This window comes from Primulina eburnea, chromosome 8 (assembly GCF_022965805.1).
Source record: "Primulina eburnea isolate SZY01 chromosome 8, ASM2296580v1, whole genome shotgun sequence".
NCBI lineage: Eukaryota > Viridiplantae > Streptophyta > Magnoliopsida > Lamiales > Gesneriaceae > Primulina > Primulina eburnea.
Genome location: NC_133108.1, coordinates 39,762,611 through 39,785,694, shown reverse-complemented (window position 1 = coordinate 39,785,694; position 23,084 = coordinate 39,762,611). Strand labels below are relative to the sequence as shown.

At 33.4% G+C, this 23,084-nt stretch overlaps 4 protein-coding genes across 4 annotated transcripts; 1 reads left to right on the top strand and 3 right to left on the bottom strand.

Annotated features, from left to right (window-relative positions):
• Positions 1–1,423: 1,423 nt before the first annotated feature.
• On the bottom strand, positions 1,424–1,900 carry LOC140839265 (protein SMALL AUXIN UP-REGULATED RNA 16-like). Its single transcript, XM_073205903.1, has one exon. The coding sequence runs from the start codon at positions 1,898–1,900 to the stop codon at positions 1,424–1,426; it is 477 nt and encodes a 158-aa protein (XP_073062004.1).
• A 1,674-nt stretch (positions 1,901–3,574) lies between these two features.
• On the top strand, positions 3,575–5,701 carry LOC140839691 (phospholipase A2-alpha-like). Its single transcript, XM_073206583.1, has 4 exons — positions 3,575–3,801; positions 3,919–3,961; positions 4,071–4,196; positions 5,291–5,701. The coding sequence occupies exons 1-4, from the start codon at positions 3,679–3,681 to the stop codon at positions 5,464–5,466; spliced, it is 468 nt and encodes a 155-aa protein (XP_073062684.1). The 5' UTR covers positions 3,575–3,678; the 3' UTR covers positions 5,467–5,701.
• A 3,506-nt stretch (positions 5,702–9,207) lies between these two features.
• Positions 9,208–13,292, bottom strand: LOC140839690 (uncharacterized). Its single transcript, XM_073206582.1, is given in 5 exon segments — positions 9,208–10,472; positions 10,877–10,927; positions 10,929–11,435; positions 12,991–13,062; positions 13,225–13,292. Coding segments are annotated over 5 exon segments (1,659 nt in total). The 5' UTR covers positions 13,228–13,292; the 3' UTR covers positions 9,208–9,446.
• A 941-nt stretch (positions 13,293–14,233) lies between these two features.
• Positions 14,234–23,067, bottom strand: LOC140839689 (conserved oligomeric Golgi complex subunit 8-like). Its single transcript, XM_073206581.1, has 13 exons — positions 23,029–23,067; positions 18,758–18,934; positions 18,536–18,688; positions 17,607–17,755; positions 17,424–17,501; positions 17,214–17,307; positions 17,034–17,108; positions 16,624–16,920; positions 16,037–16,104; positions 15,899–15,953; positions 15,631–15,769; positions 15,343–15,527; positions 14,234–15,253 (listed from the first exon to the last, which is right to left on the bottom strand). The coding sequence occupies exons 2-13, from the start codon at positions 18,887–18,889 to the stop codon at positions 14,927–14,929; spliced, it is 1,752 nt and encodes a 583-aa protein (XP_073062682.1). The 5' UTR covers positions 18,890–18,934; positions 23,029–23,067; the 3' UTR covers positions 14,234–14,926.
• Positions 23,068–23,084: the final 17 nt, after the last annotated feature.

Sequence of the window (23,084 nt, the reverse complement as noted above, 5' to 3'; positions counted from 1 at the left end):
CTACTATGTTACTCCTTTTTTCATTTTCATAAACAATCCAACAAGATAAAATGAAGGATTTTTTAATCACATTGGAAATTTATATTGCGACTTTATTGATAATTTACTATACATCAAATTTATCCATTTTGGTAAAAACTTGTATGAGACGGTATTGCATATCTTATTTTGTGAGACAAATATCTTATTTTGGTCATCAATGAAAAAATATTACTTTTTATGCTAAGATTATTATTGTGAATATTGGAGGGTTGACTCATCTCACAGATAAAGATTCGTGAGACTGTCTCACAAGAAATGACTCTTATATTTGTTAATATTCAAACGTCGGATAAAAACAAAAAAAAAAAAAAAACATAATGCAAATCGAAGAAACGGTAAAGCGAACTCAATCGAAAGCTGAATTTTTAAATTTGAATATAAATTGTTATGACCGAATTTTATATGGTTCGATTTCAGATTTTATTTGTCAGATCCAAAAGACTAAAATTTAATTTAATTAATATTTTTATTTAGATTGTATATTTTATGAAATGATATTTAGTGAATTAAGAATCATATAATATTTTTATTTAGATTGTATATTTTATTTACTTAGTTCATTTAGACTTTATATTTTAAAATTTTACTAAAATTAACTAAAAAAATTAATATATTTTAATTTCTAATTTAAATATTTATCGAAACCGAATAAATAGAATTGAAATAATCGAACCGTTTTGCAATGCGAAAACAGTTCGAATATCATATTATACATTTTGAAAACCGAAAATCAAACCAACCCATAAATAGTTAAATACCTCTGGTCATACACGCTCCCAATTTATTATGTTTTTAGTTTATTTTTTATAATTTAGAATTCAGATAATCGCATGCAATAATTATTTATTATTGCATATAGATTTTGGTACGTTATTTATTGAATATAGTTAGTTGCTTCAACAAATTTTTTTGCATGATTGATATATATTATGTACGTACGTACGTATAATTGAAAAGAGTATTTATAACTATTTATATTTATTTTCCCTTTATTAAAATGATTTCATTCATACTAAAATTTAAATAATAATCACAACGGGCCGACCAATAGATATTCAAATAAATATAAAAAATATAAAAAAATGTCAATTAATCCATAACCAAATTTCAATAAATCGACATTCCCCCTCGCATCGAAAATTAATTAATTATTAATTAATTAAAATACAAAAGGTCTGAGTTCTTGAAAAAGGGAAAAGAAAAATAATATCATCTCGTTGAGCAGCCAGCAGACCTCCATTAAAACTAAAACTGTGGCCTCAAGGATGGTTCAGAAAACCTACAAGAAAATAAACCTCGCCCAGCCGAAGGGGCTATGGACCACATTAATCAAACCCTTGTGAAAGAGGGGAAAAACTAGGTTGTGAAAAGATTATTGGGCTCACTGATAAACCCTAGTTTTGTGCAGCAATGGCGTGAAGGAGGCTTGTCCAGATTCTTTACACGAAGACTGCTCGAAACTCTCCATACCCATTTCAGAGACCATCTTCGATAACTCATCCAGTCCCAGCCCACAAAACCTTTCTTCGTCTTCCTCGAGGAACGCCAAGATCTTCGTGAAAAAGCCTGGGTCGCATGGTAGAGCCAGGCCGCCCGAGGTCCGGAACCCGAACTCCTCCTCCGCCATGCGGAGAAGGGACACGAACACCGGGAGGTTCAGGAACCGAGTCGGAATCACGAACCGCCGCCGCTCCGGTCCGACGTAGACGGCGAGAGATCCGGGCGGGGTTGGCCGCTTCGAGGCCTCAGCATCGAAGGAGTAGCGGCGCGTGAGGCTGTTGGTTTTCCAGCGCTTCACGACCTGCCTGAGCCGCACGATTTGGGTAATCATGTTGACTTTCTTGATCGCGGAAGCCATTAATCGAAGAACAGAATGGAGAAATTTTGCAAAGGTAATCGAAGAGTTAGCAGAAAATGCAAGTGCTCAGCGTGGGAGAAACTAAGAATGCTAAAATTTAATTGACGTCTCGAATGGCTAAATCGGCATCGACAGCTCATTTACCATAATAGCCCTAGGTCTTTTCTTCCTTTACTCTTGCAAGACCAATTCATTCAATGGTCTTTACTTTTTTTAAAAATTTGAAAACAATGAAATTAAATATGTATATTTAAATCTAAATTAAATAAAACTTTCACATTTAGGTTCTAATTCCATATTTTAAATTTAACATAATTGGGCTTACCGTATTGGGCTTTGATTCATACAGTTATTACGGGCCCTTACAAATTAAAGCCCAATGGAATAGTGAATGGGCTCGGAGTAGACTTCAAACTTGGAAGAGAGAGTCGTACAAATATATCATGTTTGTACCAACCACGCAACCAAACTAGGACCGAAATCGTCAGGAACCGGAAATAGAACCGTATTTCAACGGTTCAATTCCGGTTTTCATCTTTTATTTGAAATTGGAACCGTCGATTCCATTGCCAATTGGACCCCACCCCGTGATATGTCATACCAAAATTACCGCTCCCTCCCAACTTAAATTACGAACAACCAATTTTTTTAATTAATTCCCAAATATTTTATTGTGTATGTAAATCCATTTATAATCAGATTTTCATTTGCAAATTTTTAATATATAAATTTTATTCATTTTATTATTTTGAAAAAAAAATTTCCAGTCATGTTCTTCTTGTGATGAATTGAAATTGCGGCATCGCTGGTGCATGTTATATATATTTTGTTATTAGAATTTAAAAAAAAAAATTATACAGAAATCAGGCGATTTCTCTTCTTTTTTTTTTTGAATGTTAGGGAGAATGTTTACTCTGGAAATAAAAAAGAGAAACAGCATCTTAAATATTTCGTATAATCAAGAACTTTTAACAGCATTTACAGCCAATTACCCATAATTTACGTACAAATCTTCAAATGCCAAATTTCAACCCCTAGATTACGTGCATTTGAATAGAAAATAATAAGTTAGTCTATGCTATACCGAAAATATGAATAGTTTTCGCGAATTTTTATCTGTGAAACGGGTCAACCCTACTTATATTAAAAATAAAAAGTAATACTCTTAGCATAAAAAATAATATTTTTTCATGGATGACCCGAATAAAAGAACTGTTTCACATAATACGACAGGTGAGACCGTCTCACACAAGTTTTGTCCAAAAATATTTCTCCTCCTATTTCAATATCGTTAGATCACACGAGTCCTTTACATTTTTATGAAAGTTGACGTATATGTTGATAAGTTGGAAAATAATTTTAAAACTATATATAAAAATATTAAAACAAAATATTAAAAAATGACATTTTTATACAAATATGAAAACTATATATGTTTCTCTTTAAAAAATATTTAAAAAGTCAAGCATAATAAAAAAAAATTATTTTTATTTTTTAAAAACTTATATCATAAGCATAAAAAATGACCTTACATAAATCTCCTAAAAAAAATGTTATATTTTTAGTGAGAAATGTGAAGCAACACTACAAAAAACTTGTCACGGGGCATAACAAGACAACTAGATACGTACCATCCCCCTCCGTCTGTCCCGTCCCATTCCCCCTTTCTTCAAGCTTCTTCCCTTTTCTGTGTTTTCTCTCTATAATTAATTAACCACAGCTGCTTTCAACCAAAAACCAAGCTTCCCTTTTTGTTCTTCTCCTTCAACATTTCTCCAATGGTTGCTTATAATACAACTCCCTTTTTCTTCATCGGATGTGTCGTAATTTTCTTGGGATTTTGTGTTGGCCCCGATCATGCCCTTAATGTTGGCCTTCATGTAGATGTAGGCCTCAAAGTGGTAAGTTTATTTTGTGTGTATATATATATATTTTAAGTGTAATTTTTTTCCTTCGAAATGAATGATTCTTAAGTACTTAGAATTTGGCAACATTTTTTGTTTTGTTTTTTTGTTTAGAATAAAGAATGCAGCAGAACATGTGAATCAAAGTTCTGTGAAGGTAACCCAGCTCTGTTTATTCTACTCAAATGATTGATTTCAGTTAAATAATTTAATGTCTTAAAAATTGGTATTTTTGAAATGGAATCGTCGCTAAATTTTGGGACCAGTTCCTCCATTCTTGAGATACGGGAAATACTGCGGACTTCTGTACAGTGGATGCCCGGGAGAGCGGCCTTGCGACCGCTTAGACGCTTGTTGTATGAGGCATGATCAGTGCATACAACTCAAAGGCGGTAAGTTCTTACATTTAATTTCTTAAATTAAATAATTTAATTAATTTAAGTATACATATATTCATTTTACAGTGAATAATTGTAGGGGTGAGAAAAAAATACTGAAATTTCGATACATCGAGGTTTACCGTATCAAAAATACTGAATGTACCGGCATGTTAATGATATCGAATTTTTCGATGCGGATAAGTGATATTATATTTGAAAATTTTCAGTATATATCGAAAAAGAAAAATAATTATAAAACTTAATATATACTATTTTTAAATAATAAATTTAAAAATATAAAAAATTCGGTATAAACTGTATATACCGATATCATATCGAAATACTATTATACTGCAAAATTTTGGTTCGATATCGATATAAATTTTTTAAAATCGTAATTTTTCGATACGATATATAATTTTCGGGTCCGGTTAATATATTATACCACCCCTATATAATTGTGCTGTAGTACCTTTAGATGGGGACTCCTCAACTCCAGTCTTCTATCCATTTGTTATTTAATTTTACTTAGAATCCCTTTTTTGTTCTGTTCATTGGCAAAAGAAAACGGCCAGTTCACACCTTCTACCCCATCAAATGTCATTCTAAATATATATATATAAGTTTCTCTATTTCGAGTTTTGATATTTTAGATCATTGAAATAAGGTTTATTGACATTAGTTATATTTCATCTCAGTGCTAACGTGACATAAAAAAATGGCAGATTCAGGAGCAATAACCTATTTTCACAACTTAGAAAATCGAAACCCGAATTATGTAAACTTTCACCATTTTCTTGATTGATACGTGCCTTACAAAATAAGCCCAGGAAATATGATTTAAAATAGGAAGTAGTTAGAGAGTAGAGACTTCATACGTCGACTGTATATAATTTAAGCATCACAAGTAACATATATAACTTCAATCTAAATCGTCGTTGATTATTTAATCAAATCAATCGGAAAATAAGAATATACTGGTAGATTAAATTAATAAACCTATCAAATAATTGGTGGGGATTTTTCAATAAGAAATCAAATTATTTTAATAAAATTTAATGTCGAAATTATTTATAGAAATTAATTAATGTGATGGAATTAAGCAGACGATTACTTAAGCCAACAGTGCAACAGAGAGTTCTTGAATTGTGTGGAGAAGTTCAGAAGATCGGGTTCCCCTTCTTTCAAAGGCAACACTTGCAAAGCTAGTGAAGTCGTGGATGTCATCAAAAATGTTATGAAGGCAGCCATTCTTGCCGGTAAAGTTTTCGGCAAACCATGAATATATATATATAGTTTTGATATGTTATCCGCTCATCGTATTTGCCTATAAGTAACACTCATATGTCTAAATTGGTAATAGATTGACATGTTGAGCGAGCAGCATATCAAAACTATATATATATACACAACTTCCCCGACCCCTTCTATTTCTGTTGTAATTTTTTGTGATTTATGGAACAAACAAATTATGTATTGTTGTGATCATGTGCTTATCTATTTATAATTAACGTAAATCGGTTAATTGTTTCTATGCATTTTCTCCACAAAAATATCTTCTCCACATATAAAAAAAAAAACTCGCATCGAGACGATGAGTAGACATTTTTGAAAATGATGTTTTTGTCACTGAAATATATACTGTCCCATATAATTTTATATATTGGCTCGAGGAAAAAACAAGAATTTTAGTTTGAGTTTGATTGGGTAGAGCTTTTCAATCTCCAGTAATTGTCGAATTAATCGATCTCAAATTCGAGTATTAAGTTGTTTTTGCAAAGAAACCTTTAGGTTTTTAAATATAGGACTATTCAAATATGTGATATACATCATTCAAATGAATTGAGCTGGTTTGTGAGTTTTTTCGTGGTAAATCGAAAGATATTGGATTTGTATTTCCATCTCGAGTTGAACCGGAAAATGTTCAAATTTTATTTTGATCTGAACTTGAGTGCAAATTCATTTGTTTGATCGTTCACAATCTACTACGATCTTAAATTTTTATTAATATAATAAAATCATATATTTTATAAATATATTTTTATTCTTCCTAATATGTTTTTCCATAACAAGTTCAAATAACTTACAAACATATTTGAATATTTTGAGTCGAACTTGAACTTGAAGTTCAAAATTTTATATTTGATTCAATTCGTCTATACCACCAGTGATATATAATCAAAACAAGGATAAAATAACAATTTAAAGTGAAAATAGGTAAATTGATCCAACAAATTGACCTAGCTTTGATTTAAGTCATCTAGTTAGTCAAATTTAAGCTCCAATGCAATAATTTTTCCTCTTTCTCGACAATACTCCATTTTTTGATGGAGTGTTGATGTTACATCGGGTTCATGAGCAATATCCGGTATCACATTAATATTTTGATAAAAATGGAAATCGGGAGAAAAGCGCACCAAAATTTAAATTTAACCAAATTCGATTTAACTTATTAGAACACGATTTTTTTTCTTACACAGTTTTATTTCGTTACGATATAATTAGTTTTAAGTTGTGCGGATAGTTGTAATAATATTTATATATTTTCGTCAATTTCACTTGCACTAGTTTAATTTTTGCATGATAGCATTCAGTATAGACAAGTCTTTTTAACCTTTATTGATGAATTCTTTGAGTTCAAATCTCCCACTCCCTGGCATATCCCACGTCTGAGGAAGAAAAACAAAAGATGAAACCAGAAGAGGTCTCCGATGACTGCTTGGAGACCGATCAGATGATGATCACGACGAGGGAGAAGTTCGTAAAAATCCTACGGGATATTACTATAGAATCTCTCGATCGAATCCAAGATCCATGTTAATTAGAACGAGTAGAAACTGAAGACATCTTTTAATATTATATGAATATAACCGTATCAGCTTATAGTTATTGATATTTTAGTTAAGAGATGATGGAAATGTTCTCTATGAATGTTAATTATGTGCTCATTTAGCAAATAGGATCTCAAAAATTTTGATCAACAAATAATCAAAGGTTTCATGTAATTCTTCTGCCAATTTTTCTTCTTCCATTTGTTCACCTATATTGTGCACATTGATATTTGACATTTAATTTAACTACCACATAAAACAAGTCGTGAAAATTAAAAAAAAAGATATGAATCCATGAAAAAACATCATATACATAACCAAAACAAGATATGTTCAATTAAAACGTCGAGTAATTATAGGTTAGAAATAACCCAAAAGTTAAAATTCGCTACCAGTTCAATAATTAAAAAACAATTCAAAAAAATATGAGTAAACATTTTAACACAATGCTAATCACTAATCTATTCACCCTAAAGCCAGTCGTTCATTAAATTTATAATCTATCCATTCCAAACGCTCTTTGATTTTTATTTTCAGGAAAGTCATCTTCTTTGCTCTAGTATTAAGCAAGTCAAGCACCTTGTACCGAGTATGCATATTCTCCAAGTTTGAGACTTCTCTAATAGCATCTCAACAATTATCATCTACAATGCCAATTGATTACATCTTTGAAGCTACCTTCTTAATGTTGTAAGAGAGCCTATGCATACTATCTTGGTCGGGATTCTTTGATGTGCTCGATTTTATTTCAAACTCGATCATATCATATCTTGTTTTCTTGTGGTTGGTGGAACATTTGAACTCATTGGTTGAGAATGCAATGGAAAAGTAAGTTCCTCGTGAAGTGAAGCTGATATGAATATCATAATCAAACATGTAGTAATCTATTAAGCAAGTATCTGATTTTGTTCAGTCTCAAATGTTCTAGCATCACTTTCCGGTGGCTGTTCCATTCCCAATTACAATTCTCAAATCTTCATAATCCTCAAAAGTGTTTATCTGATAATGTTCATGTTTAGGATGAGACTGTCAAAGAACAAAATGTAGGAAGTGTTAAAAGTAATTCTAATTTTAATTAAAAAATGTAAATTTTTTTATTATAATTTGAAGATTCTCACCTTAAAATGTTAATCACATACTTCATCATTAGCCATGATTTTTTTTTTGTCTCAGGATCTCATTCAAACCTAGAACTATGACGTGTAAGCTTAGAAAAATTATTATATCGTTGTTTGAATCATTTCAAACGACTTTGATATTGTGTGAAAGTCTTTTCACACCCTAATTTTGTTTTAAGAGTAAGAAGTATATTTTTCCATTGTTCTTTTGTCAGCATCCTTTTCTTATCACGTCATCCTCGCATGACAACATCGACCATGCGTTTTAATAATTTATTGCTCTCCTTAACCGTCTACAAATTATATTTTGCTTGTGAATTTTCCATTTATAATTTTTTTAAAAAAGAAACGTATAAATTAACTATCTCAATAATTATATTAACTTTTCATATATAACAAATATGAAATGAATCTCATTTAATCTTTAATATAAAATACGAACACAGAGTTTTTAAATTTTGTCAAATATGTTAGAACATTCAAAACGCATCAGCCTACACGTATAAAAATGCATCCTTTATGATGTATTTTCATTTGAATGTATGTGAAAATCTTGAATTGTATAGACATTTTAGGAATGATTAAGGTTTTCTTGGAGAAATTTTGGGATCTTTTAAAGGTTGATTGTTTAAAAAAGAAAATGAAATGACTGTGAGGGTGAGACCTTGTTACTCAATTCTCGAGGAAAGAAGATAAGAAGTGGAATGAATGAATGTTACAGCGGCTCCGGAGGTTCTTATTTATCGATCTTTCCACTTGAATTTAGAATGTTTTATGTCTTGTCCACCATGCTCTAGGATATTCCAGTTGGCCCTCCTTGATCCTTGTCGGATGTGCTTTACGGTCCGAACAAATTTAATATTTGTATAAGAATTGAATGGTCCTTCAACCTTTGTTTGATTCCAAATTCGACACCCCACATGAGTTCAGTTACTTCATATTTGGTGCGCCATCCTCTATTTTATTTCACTGAATGTTTCGTATGTATATGTGAAATGACTTTATTTACGAGTAAAGTTGGCCATTACAAGGAAAATTGAATTGAAATGACACAAAAGAAAGAAAAAGGCAAAAGAAAATGACAAGGGAACATCTTCACTAGAGACTAGTGTATATCGTCAGTAAGATTTTTCAGTACAATATATCTAATTAAAATTCACACTTGCTAATTTCCTGAAGCATGTGAAAAAAAAATCTTGGATTCCCAACAATTTGTGCGGTAAACCCTTGATCCTATGCTATGAATGCATCTTCTAAGTGAAAGCAACTTCAGATCGGCGACGTTCCTCAGGCTCCGCGATCAAATTAATAGGTCAAAAATCACATACAACAATGGAGGAGAGGAGATGATCCGCAGCTCCACTGATACTAGCACCATTGCTTTTAACATGCAATAAATATTTCAGCGCTGTTTCGGTTATAACTTCGCCAGGGATCAGAGCCGGAATCCCTGGTGGATAAGGGCAAATAAGCTCCCCACATACCTCACCAACACTATCCTCGACCATCACTTTTCTTTTACGAGCAAAAAAAGCTTCTCTAGGACTCAAAATCATGTTAAACTTAGTAAAAGGTGCGAATTGTCTTTCATCAATCATGATATTTTCTTCGCCATTCGAGTGAAAGAAAACTGTTGACAGACACCTCAATCCAGAAACGAGCCTTGAGATTTGCTCTCTTGTTGTACCGAGGTTAAATGCCAATGTAAAAGATTGTATCCCAACAAGTTCAGAAATTATCCCGAAATCCCTGCATAAGATTTTGTCAGCTTCATAACCAGACAGACCAAGATTCCACACCCCAACGGTGAATCGTAATGGATCAATAGCTGGGAATCTTGGGAAGTCTGTAAAGTTCAGGAGTGAGATTCCGGGAATTTTGTTGATCATACTTTTTGCTTCAAAAGCTAGCTCAATAGCTATGTTGAAAACAGTTCCCTGGTTATCACTTAGCTGGGCTCTAGCTGCATCAAGTGAGGCTAACAACAAATAACTCGGGCTACTGCTTTGAAGTATTTGAAGGCACCTGCAAATTCTATCCCGGTCTATAAGATTGCCTGAATAATGGAGCATCGATGATTGTGTTAGAGAGCACAGCACCTTGTGAGTCGATTGCACAACAAGATCAGCCCCTTGAGCAAGTGCCGAGCTAGGAAGCTGCTGATGGAATCCGAAATGAGCTCCATGTGCTTCATCGACAATTACTGGAATCTTATGAGTGTGACAAAGTTTTGAAATGGCATCAATGTTGCAGCAAATCCCATGATAACTAGGTGAAACGATTAAAACAGCTGCCGGCTTTCGCCTTTCCATCTCTAGTTCCTTGATTGCTTTCTGCACCTGTCAATAGCACCCACCCGAAAATCCTAAAGGAAGAAATTCTCAAGAATAGATAAAAAGATGGCTTTTAGGACAACAATTATTTCTACTACACGTTAGTTGAACTTGCTCCAAAATCTGAAGCTCATGGGATGTTAATTAAAAATAATTCTTATACTTCACACTTCCTTTCATGTGTAAGCCGCAGGCGAGGGAACATGGTGATGGGATTGAAACTACAGGATTTGAACTCATGACTTCCTGTGTTGACTAGTAACCTCAATAGCCGAGCTAGTAGGACATGGATTGACAATATTTTTTTTCCCTTTACTAGACATTAAACAAAGAAATAATGAATTTCTACTGAAGAACCATAAGGACTAAAGACATGATTCAAAACATCAATGATCATGCATTGAACTTGCCTGTAAAGGAGTGATGCCACCAGAAATATCCCATTTAGGATCATACTCAGGGCACAATATACTTGGGAACAGCACCAGATAGTACCATGGCGGATACTGCAGAGATATGAGAATTTCGAGGAAGAATGAGAGTGTCTCCGGGCATACAAGTGGCCATAATTGCTGCCTGAACTCCACATGTACTGCCGCCAACAAGAAACCAGGTCTCTGATGCTCCGAAAAGATCAGCAGCCTCTTTTTGGGCTTCCAAAATAGGCCCTTCTGGAGCAAAAAGATTGTCGAGCTCTGGAAGCTCTGGTAAGTCGTGTAGAAATGGTCTTGAACCAATCAGCTGAATCAACGATGCTGGTGCTGCCCGCCCTCTATTATGTCCGGGGAAGTGAAAGCTGGCTGCATTTTCTTCTGCAGAAGCTTTCAATGCACGAACAAGAGGTGGGAGTCTGGAGTCCTTGACGTTCTGAGAATCTCTTATGCGAACGTTGTCTGTAATGACAGTTTCTAAATTTTCGTTTTGTACCCGCTGTTGAAAACTCTTCCCCAGTGCTATGTGGCAACTCTCCTGCAAAATATCCAGGAAAAAGAAATCTAAAATTTCAATGTTAATCTAATGATATAAAAAATATACGGTCCTGGAAAGATTATCAAAAAAAACATCAATGACAACAACAAACTATGAGAATTGGATTCATCCAAGACGGGATCTGCATCAATTTGAGATAAATGAGACTGCTTTCAACTAGTGTCTACTCGGACCACCTAGGGTCCTCTCTGTGCTGCTAAGGAGAATGGATGGAGTAAGGGAAAAGATTCCATCATTTGCTAATATAAAAGACAGAAAAACATATGTTCGAAATTTGAGCTTCACTTGTCGAAACAGCATTAAAAGAATTGCTACAACAACTATGGGCGCATATGTTGATGGGGTTGATTCACCCTTTGAATTTCTTAAGAGCACTCCCCAGCTAATTAAACATAATTTGCTGTAAAAGAAAGATAACACTGACGGCTACAAACGCATAACATATATTATACAAGACAGTAAGAAAATCGAAAATTTTGATTGCTGCATTCGGGCAATCATCCCAGCCCACAATAGTCAGTGCTCCAAACAACTCCATTACATGGTATTGCACATGAACCTCCTGTGTTATGAAAGGCTAAAAACCCCCGACATTTTTTTTTTGGTGTGCGTAGGTCTCATACGCCCATACGATACATGAAATCAGCCGAAAATTAGTCATCAAATATCATAATTTGCCATTCTGAATATAATAAAAACATAAGCATGTTACTTTTATTTTTGGTTGCGTGTGTATATATATATATAAAAGAAATATATTTACATTTCCTTTACAATTAGAATAACATTTTTGACTTTGAGAATTGTAACCTTGTGATGATTAAAAAAACACGTGAACCACCAAAAAATATGTTGGTAAAGGGTTTTGGCTACCAAATGGAAATTTTAATTGGTCAGTTTTTCAAACATTTTGGCATAACACTGGAAAAAAAGAGGAGTTTTCATATCCAATTTACACTGCACTACACATGACATACCACTCGTATAGATGACAAAGTAACCCGGAAAACTAAAAACAAATGCAGCATGTTAATGAATCTACTATAAAAAATTGATCAGAATAAACCATTCTCCCACTATTTTATCCCCGCCATAATTGGGGGACTGATCCGGTGTGCACACATAAAACAAATTCAGATCTTCTACTTTGAATTTTCTAAAAATGCAAATTTCGAAATCCAAACCTATCTAGTATCATCTAGAACATGTTTGCTACTTTGTTTCCAGAGCAGCTTTGATTAGTGAAGTTACGCTTTCTAGAAAAGGATAAAAGTCTCATCAAATCTACTATCATTTCACGGAAGAGCTGTAACAACCAACCAGCCCACCATTTCTTCATCACTTCAGAATTGCAAGTGGACATATTTTTATTCATTCTTTCCAAGAATCTCCCGACACACAACAAAAATTCAAAAGACCAGCGGGATAATAAAAATCAAAGCTTTACCCAAATTTAACATTCAACTATATATCATTTCATTCTGCAACAAAACACAATTAAACACATCAAATAACGAAGTAATTTCACGCCCACCTGGGAAAAGGAGGCTCTTGGTCTTATGTTGGGCTTGAAACTCCAATAATTGCCACAACTCAGGCTCCAGCTCTGCCCAAAAAAAAATAACGTAAGAAATAAAGATTGCCGGTGAAAACAAAAATCTAAGCTGTTCAAATTCGTGTCTCAGTCACAAAAGTGAAATGAAAAATCAAAACAGAGTTGGGCTAGCCAGTGAATGCCTGTTCATGTGTGTGTAGTAATAGCACTTACCATATCTCGTTTTCGTTTCAGAGGAGTGAATCTTCCGTCGAAGGGAGTTCTTCGATGTTCAAAGTTATTATTATGTCCTATTATTATATTATTAGCTAAGATGCCAATAAATATAATATTTTTTAAATTTAATTTCAAAAAAATTATAAATACATTTTTTTTGAAAAACAATAGTTTATTGTCAATAAACATGTTTATGTAATTTAAGAATATTCAATCTAACAAATTCATATTCCAACTGAAATAAAAATAAGCATATTTGTTATGCAAACTAATTTTTGTTTTTCAGATCCGACTTTGATAATAAGAATTCTCACCATTCTTGCTTTCAGTCTTGTGAGGTAGAAGACGTGTAGCTCTTAAAATCAGACATAAAAAGTTATAGTTTCTATTTGTATTTTGCTTTTAACAAATGGATACGGATATTTTTAGGGAAAGAAAAAGTCGACACAAACTTAAAATAATTAATCTACCAATGTGGTTTTTTTTAATTTTTTTTAAAAGTTCGTTTTCCGGAATATTTTGTGACAATCTGATTGGAAGTTGTATATAATGAATTGAATGAATTAGGTGGTGGGTTCACAATTTAAATACATGGAGCAAGCTGAGATGACTAGGGATTATACGTATATGCAAATACATTACTTCTTCTAGGGAAAAACTGATAAGTTCCGGTGATAAATTGATTTATTCCAACCTTAACCGTCATATTAACAGTGCAAATATTATAATGATTACTCATTCAAATACAGAAGATCCAGATTTTTTATGAAACAAAGAAGATAAAGGCAAGTTTTACACATATATAGTATATTATTTTGTAAAAAAAAGTTACACGGGGAAGTTCATTGCATCAGCCATGTTCATTCTCTATTTGAAAGAAGACCAACTTTGAGATCAGAAGCATATAAAGGCTGACAAAAAGAGACTTTAGGCACACAAACCATATGATACTTAAATTTTCTTGTTATTCGGTATTTTTTCTATATAAATATAGGCTGGGATACACTTGGCCTCTACATTTAATTTTTTTCTACAATTTTGGTTCTATTTTTGCCATCCTCGACAGAATTAATAATAGTTCCACCAATTCAGTAAACTAGAGTACCTGACAACCATACAAGTAAGCTTGTTTTGTGGTTAATGTTTATGTGATGCTCCCATGAGGCTATGAGAATGAGAGTATTACACCAAATGCACATCCGTCATTATTGGTTCTTCAATTGTTCGAACACATGGGATCCACATTCGACCTCATATGAAAGATAAATAAAAAGAAAAAGAAAAGGGAAAGAAAAAAATTGAGCTTCTCATCGAGTCTAACCTCATAGTAAGGTTTACAGGGGCTGTTTTGAGTAGTAAGTACTCAATCTTGTTTTGTAAGAATCGACAACAATCATAAATTCAGATAACTGTCAAATTTCGCTGTATATAAGGGTTATACAACTAATAAGATAGTACTATTACATGATATACTTTCAAGTCAATGTCGGCTAAATCCTGCTTAAATGAATCACTGTAAATCCTGCTTAAATGACTCACCTTCTTAATTGAAAAAGTGACTATAATGATATCGATTTTCATGGAATCCCCGTTCAGAGTTGATATCAAATTAACAAAAAGTGAATAAAAAAAGGGTGAGTGCTGATTTAATTACATACACTGAAGAGGACATAGGTTCTGACTGGTATTTCAGGACAATTTATGGTACTGGTGACCGTTGAACGTCTTCATTTGTCTCCACATTTTGTGAACTGGTATCGTTCTTCCCATTTTCTTCTTTTTCGTCTAAGCTGGCACTTGCAGTTCGCTCAATACTATGTAGGACGCCGTTTTCAACCCCAGGCACATTACCGTTCTCTGTTGCATTTTTGGTCTCGGAACTACGTATAGGTTTTGGTAGTTCTCTTGAAGGAGAAGTTGCTAAAAGACGGGCAATTCCTTCAAACAAGTTCTTGGCATCCCCAATCAGAGCTGCCCCACCAGGGTAACACCGGTTGAAGCACATAACACAATGGGGGAAAACCACCTAGATCAAAAGGAAAGGGACGCGCAAATTACGTAAAGGTAAATGACCAAATAGCAGCTAAAAACGAGAAGTTCGGATGCTGACATCACCTCATTGAACGCTTGGCAAAGTTTTAAAAAAAGGGCAGACTCGTTGCTTCTGAGCATCCTAGTTGTATTGTATCTCAATAGAGAATCAGAAACAGCTTGCAAACCCTTAATTAGTTCTTGCGCGAGCACATGTTTTAAACTGAGTGGCGCACAAGGACGTAGTTCATTCATTGCTGCAGATACACCTGCCACCACCAGAGAGGAAACATGACCGTCAACAAACTTTTATCAACTATTCAATTTGACCGCAAAAGTTCACTAATAGACCACTAAAAACTTTCAATTTACCATTTATAAACACAGCAAGAGGTGGATACTCCATGAGATTTGATGGAGGAGTGACATCATCCAAACTTTCTTCACCAAAACCACTGGCAGGGAAACCAAATGCTGGTAATGGGACCCAACGATGAGAATCCAAGACTAACTGTAGTGAGAAAAAAAATCAATACTACTCCGACTAGATAATGTATTCATTGATGAAGGAAAACAGAAAGTCAAGAAGCAATTGTAAATACTTGAGAAATGGCACTACTAGTTATACAGAACACTATACCTGAAAATTTTCAACAGCTGTGCTCATGTTCTTTGAAAATAAATTAAGCACTGCTCTGTGAAGAAAAGAATATGTCTACATGAGACCAAAATTGAATTCCAAATATGTAAATAGAAAACTGTGTGGAAATGTTTTTACTCTTCAAATAAAGGGGGAAGTAGTCCTCGGAAATCCAATCCAACCCATCCGAGGCCCATAGCACAATACTGCAAAACACAGCAGAGAGCATAATTGTAACAGAGTGCTTAAATTGTTTATCATGTAAAATCAAGTAGCAAGTAACACAGCAATAATTGCATTGATATGCAGCAAAAAAGAAGTTTACAAGGAGGCGTCTATTCACTATAAAAACACGCAGATGATCTCTGATAATATGAAAAAATAACTCAAAAAAAGAATTGGGGAATGATTGATCTGTATTGGCAATTTTTAAGGATAAAGCCCTTTTTCTTTCACAACTACCATAAAGTTCTTGATAAACCATTGCCGATACAGCGCTCACAGTTTACCAGCAAGCAAACAAGTAACAAAAAACAGCAATTACTCCTCATTCACATCCACCAAATAATTCCCCAAAATAATGAAAAGAATTAATTCACCAGCTTGTTTGATTAATAAATGTTTTCTTTTTTAGTCTTTTATTTTGTTCTAGGAGGGAAGCGATTGAGCGACCAAAAAAGAAGCGCGGCACGATGACATAGCAAAAATAATAAAATGATTCTCACCATGCACTGATCCAGAATATTGGACAAAGATCCACCTTCACTTATCTTAGGAAGCATCACTTTCAGAGTCTTCAGGTGCAAGGTGATCTGATGCATGGCCCAGTCAAAGATAAGGCCACCATCATAATTTAATTCACTCCCTGACATGTCATCCGCAAATATAGCTCGATATTGGTTAACAACATCAAAAAGATGCGTTCTGTGATAATTTACCATTCCTTTTAAATATTCATAAGGATTTCTCTGGTCTAAATCATCAAGTAACCCCATAAGCCATGCTTCTCGGCATCTTAAAAACTGAATACCAGAGATAAATCCTTGATCAGAAAATTTGTAAGACTTGTAGCTCAGGATATTAAAACAAAGATAAAAACTGACATAGGATTAAAACAAAATCAAAATATGAGTACCTGTAGGCGCATCTCGTACTCACTAAATACTCCAATGCGACGTAAGTATCCAATGATCCGGAGGCATTCTGGCAGCTGCAGGCAAAATCAAAATCAACGTCTAATGACAGCAAGGTATATTGTCCAATAAAATTTGTTGGCGCCGAAGTCACAGGCTGAATTCGAGATGCAAAAAATTACTTGAATGTTTGATCTAAGTTTCTGCAGAAGCTGAGAGAGAAGAGACTGCGTGGTCTGCCGGACTTCGGAGGCCAGAGCCTGAATCACAGGAATTCTTTTTTGAAAGAGAAAAGTAGGAAAAGAACAGAAAATAATGTTTCAATAAATGCTTTAATAAGGTTGACATTTAACATGGATTTTATTGTATAGAAAATTACAGAAGCAACTCACTTTGGGTGCATTGTTGCAAGTTTTGCAATGAATGCCTCTAAGTCAAGAGCCTCATCATAGTTTCCATTTCTCACACAACTGCATCAAGATAAGATTAATCATCATTGGAGAACATGGAAAGCTATGTCGAGAAGGTATCAGCAGAATATATAAAAGTAGTAAACAAATGTGCTCCGCAATTACGTGTCCATCAGCTGAGGAGTTTCAAGCAAATCAAGCAAAGTACTATGATTAGCAAGCAGCGTCTGATTCATCCTCCTTTTCTCCAAAATTTGTTCTGCTGAATCAACAAACTCAGAGCAGCCAGATGTAAGCTTTGGAATTTGAGCTATCTGCAACGGAAACAAGCATTTACGAGTCTCAGTGAGATTATTATTTCATACCCTATCAACATAAATGCACTGAAGATGCAGAGAGAAACTTAAACATCTCCTATGTTTCACATATGTAGCACTATCTCGAAGATGCCCAAAAATTTATTGTTATTGATTTCATAAGGACACAAGATAGCCAAACTATCATTCTCCATGTTAATTATTCAAACTATTTAATAAATATGCAGTCATTTTCTTGATCTACTACCCTTTCAATATAATTGCATCAGCTCAATCTTTAACAATTGAATGCCTTCAAATTAAATCACTGCAATTAAATGCTTTCATGAGAATTGCTAAAAATATTTCCTAGTTTTTTTAAGTCGGTAACTAGTCAATCCAAACCGGACCTTCATTTTAAAACGGCATCATTAAGAAATAACACCGTAAGTGTTCCAGTCCCACCAACAAAGTTTGCATGCAAAAAATGGCAAAAGGAAACCCCATCTGCCAATGTGTATTCCAAAACTATCAATTGTTCATGAATATCCATCCTATCCCCAAAGCCCTGTTCAAGAAATGCATCCGATTGGAACCTGCTACAAGTTTAATGCTTGTGTTCGATTCTCTTGACAGAGTTATATAAACCTCAAAAGTGTAAAATCCGTTCCAAACCTAAACATTCAAAATCAAAACACCGGTAACTACTAAACGACAACGGCAAATCAATAACAACTATATCGAATGTGGTCAAATAAAAAGCTAAAAAGTCATTAATCAACCAAAAATAAAAATTACCAAAGACTCGAGATGCCTATCGACAGAAGTAACTTCCTCTCGGATCTCGAGCAGCGCATCTGCCGCCGCGATGAAAGCTCGATAATTCCCCACTGCCACCTCCTGCATCTGTCGCCGGATTCTCTCCGCATCCACTCTCAACAATTCCGGTTCCTGAAACAACCAAACACATTCAATAACTCAAAACTCCACACGCTAACTAAATTTAGGGCATCCGCGTACCTTATGGAGGCGATCGATAGTGAAAGAGAGAAGCTCGGACACGTAAGGCTGCTGCTCGGCGGTGGCAAGCGGGAGAAGATTCGACATCTTCGGCGATACGACGTTGTTAGGCAGAACTTCTAGCAACGCCATTCCTCTCTTTTATGAGCTCAAAATCTGATATTCCACCACCGATGGGGGAAAATTAGGGAAAAGGGACTCAAATGTGTTTTTTAAAAAAAAAGGATCCACACGCACATTTACTTTTATGTCCTTATGTTTTAAGTTTAAAATCTTTAAACACACGATTAAATCCACATAAATAAATGTTTACACAAAAAACAGAGAAACCTCCTCCCATAAACCTTACCCGCCGTTCACGAAAAAACCCTTCAGTCGAGGCGACACAAACTCAATCGAAGGAATGACAAACAAAAATGTGTTAATTTTCACGTTTATGTCGATATTTTGCTTCTACGTTTTTGTCGATTTTGGTTTCCTACAGTGTGCGTCGATGAGTTGAGATCGACTTTGATTTTGTGGTCGATCGACCAAATTTTATGGTCGACCAAAATAATTGGTCGACCATTTGTGGACGACCAACTATTATGGTCGACCATAAAATTGGTCGACCACACAGCTGATCATAAACTTTGATTTTGTGGTCGATCGACCAAATTTTATTGTCGACCAAAATAATTGGTCGACCATTTGTGGACGACCAACTATTATGGTCGACCATAAAATTGGTCGACCACACAGCTGATCATAAGATTGGTCGACCATAAAATTGGTCTGGTCGACCATTTTGTTGTTAAAATTGGTCAATGTAATCTCAAATTAGCGACGGTTTTACATCCAAACCGTCGCTATTTCAATATTTGCGACGGTTTTATTAAACCGTCGCTAAACTTCATTTTGCGACGGTTTATGTTAAACCGTCGCAAATAGATTGTTTAGACCAAATTTATGCTTGGTCGACCCAACATACATTGCTTGGTCGACCCAGTATCTCTGAGTCGACCCATGTTGATTTTGGGTCGATCAAGGTTGCTTTTTGGTCTACTCTTTTTCTGACACATGAATCCATAGATTTGACAAATATGACCGATAATTATTTAATTTTGACGGATAATTACACAATTTTGACCAATGTTGCATGTTTTTAACATATGAATCACATACATTCACAAGTATGTTCCATAATGTTACATGTTATGACATGTGAGTCACAATTTCACAATTAGGTTATATGTGTTGACATATGAATCACAATTTCACAACTATGATATATGTTTTCACATATGATTCGGAATTTAACAACTTTGTTACATGTTTTAATATTTAAATCATAATTTCACAATTATGTTATATCTTTTAACATAATTTCACAATTATGTTATATGTTTTTTAACATATAAATCACAATTACGTTACATGTTTTAACATACGAAGCATAATTTCACGATTAAGTTATATGTTTTTTAACATAAGAATCATAATTACACAATTTTGACCAATGTTGCTCGACAATCGTAGATGTTTAATCCATTAATTGATTAATATATGAATAACATATTTTCACATGTATGTTTTATAATGTTACATGTTTTGACATATGAATCACAATTTCACAAGTATGTTACATATTTTAATATATGAATCACAATTATGTTACATGTTTGAATATATAAATCACAATTACATAATCACATGTATAGTATGTTCTATAATATTATATGTTTTAACTTATTATGTTACATGTTTTGACATATAAATCACAATTTCACAACTATGTTACATGTTTTAACATATGAATCACAATTTCAATTGAATTACATGTTTTAACATAAAAATCACAATTATATGTTATCAAAATTTCAATTGAATTACATGTTTTAACATAAAAATCACAATTATATGTTTTAACATATTAATCACAATTATGTTACATGTTTGAATATATAAATCACAATTACATAATCACAAGTATATTATGTTCTATAATGTTATATGTTTTAACATATGAATCACAATTTCAATTGAATTGCATGTTTTAACATAAAAATCACAATTATATGTTATCACAATTTCAATTGAATTACATGTTTTAACATAAAAATCACAATTACATGTTTTAATATATGGATCATAATTTCACAACTATATTGCATGTTTTAACATATTCATCACAATTTCATTACATAATATTACAAGATTTAACATATGAAACACATATTTAACTTGGGTCGACAAAGTAACATTTATGCACCAACTTGGGTCGACCCAAAGTTCCAGCCTTTTGAGTAGACCCAAAATTCCAGCCTTTTGGGTCGAAACATGTAACATTATAAAACATACATGTGAAAATATGTTATTCATATATTAATCAATTAATGGATTAAACATCTACGATTGTCGAGCAACATTGGTCAAAATTGTGTAATTATGATCCTTATGTTAAAAACATATAACTTAATTGTGAAATTATGATTCATATGTTGAAACATTAACGTAATTGTGAAATCGTGATTTATATGTTAAAAAACATATAACATAATTGTGAAATTTGTGAAATTATGTTAAAACATATAACATAATTGTGAAATTATGATTCATATATTAAAACATGTAACATAGTTGTGAAATTTCGATTCATATGTGAAAACATATAACATAATTGTGATTCATATTTCAAAACATATAACACATAACATAATTGTGAAATTGTGACTCATATGTTATAATATGTAACATTATGGAACATACTTGTGAAATTATGTGATTCATATGTTAAAAACACGCAACATTGGTCAAAATTGTGTAATTATCCGTCAAAATTAAGTAATTATCGGTCATATTTGTCAAATCTATGGATTAATGTGTGAGAAAAAGAGTCGACCCAAAAGCGTGTAACATAATTGTGATTCATATGTTAAAATATGTAACATACTTGTGAAATTGTGATTCATATGTCAAAACATGTAACATTATAAAACATACATGTGAAATTATGTGATTCATATATTAATCAATTAATGGATTAAACATCTACGATTGTCGAGCAACATTGATCAAAATTACGTAATTATGATTCTTATGTTAAACAAACATATAACTTAATTGTGAAACTATGATTCATATGTTAAAACATATAACGTAATTGCGAAATTGTGATTTATATGTTAAAAAACATATAACATAATTGTGAAATTTGTGAAATTATGTTAAAACATATAACATAATTGTGAAATTATGATTCATATATTAAAACATGTAACATAGTTGTGAAATTCTGATTCATATGTGAAAACATATAACATAATTGTGAAATTGTGATTCATATGTCAAAACATATAACATAATTGTGAAATTGTGACTCATATGTCATAACATGTAACATTATGGAACATACTTGTGAAATTATGTGATTCATATGTTAAAAACATGCAACATTAATCAAAATTGTGTAATTATCCGTCAAAATTAAGTAATTATCTTGGGTCGACCCAAAATGTTGGATCGACCAAGCAATGTATCTTCGGTCGACCAAACAACTACCTAAATTTGGGTCTATCCAACTTTTCTTGATCTACCCAAAAATCTGGGTAGACCAAGCTTTGGTCGGTCGACCAAGCAACATTCTTTTGATAGACCAAGCTTTGATCGACCTGACAGTGTGGATGAGCGAGGAAAATGGTATACACATACTTGCGACGGTTATGAGTTAACCGTCGCTACTTGCGACGGTTTTAAACCGTCGCTAAAGGCGACAATTAACACACCGTCGCTAAATGCGACGATTAAATAACCGTCGCCGATCTATTGTAGCGACGGTTTTATGATAACCGTCGCAAATATTACGCTTTTCGTGGTCAACCTTCCCCATATTGTTCCACCACGAAAATTTTCTTCTTGGTCGACCGAGAAAAAAATTTGGTCGACCAATTTTTTTTTTGGTCGACCGAGAAAATATTTGGTCGACCAATTTCACCAAATTGGTCCACCATATAAAATTTCTTCTCGGTCGACCGAGAAAAAAATTTGGTCGACCAATTTTCTTCTTGGTCGACTGAGAAAATATTTGGTCGATCAATTTTTCTGGGCGAAAGCATATATAGGCGGAGAATAAAAAGAAAAGAATAATTAATTTATTAAGTTAAAAATTTAATTAAGTTTTAATTTTATTATTAAGAGTCAACTCCTTCTTTTTTAAAAAAAAAAGTCAGAGTCCTTCTTTTTTAAAAACTTTATGTCTCAATCTCATTTTTTTAATTGCCCCCCACCGATGGATAGATCTCATCTGTCTATGAATGCGAGTCCTCAAAGTTTACTCGGGGGAACGTAA

Coding starts and splice junctions, on each gene's coding strand:
- LOC140839265 (XM_073205903.1), bottom strand. CDS start 1,900: ATGGCTTCCGCGATCAAGAAAGTCAACATGATTACCCAAATCGTGCGG.
- LOC140839689 (XM_073206581.1), bottom strand. CDS start 18,889: ATGGCGTTGCTAGAAGTTCTGCCTAACAACGTCGTATCGCCGAAGATG. Junction 17,756..18,535: donor ATAGGCATCTCGAGTCTTTG/GTAATTTTTATT, acceptor TTTCCGTTGCAG/ATAGCTCAAATTCCAAAGCT. Junction 16,921..17,033: donor AGTACGAGATGCGCCTACAG/GTACTCATATTT, acceptor TCTGGTATTCAG/TTTTTAAGATGCCGAGAAGC.
- LOC140839691 (XM_073206583.1), top strand. CDS start 3,679: ATGGTTGCTTATAATACAACTCCCTTTTTCTTCATCGGATGTGTCGTA. Junction 3,962..4,070: donor TGAATCAAAGTTCTGTGAAG/GTAACCCAGCTC, acceptor TTTTGGGACCAG/TTCCTCCATTCTTGAGATAC. Junction 4,197..5,290: donor GTGCATACAACTCAAAGGCG/GTAAGTTCTTAC, acceptor GGAATTAAGCAG/ACGATTACTTAAGCCAACAG.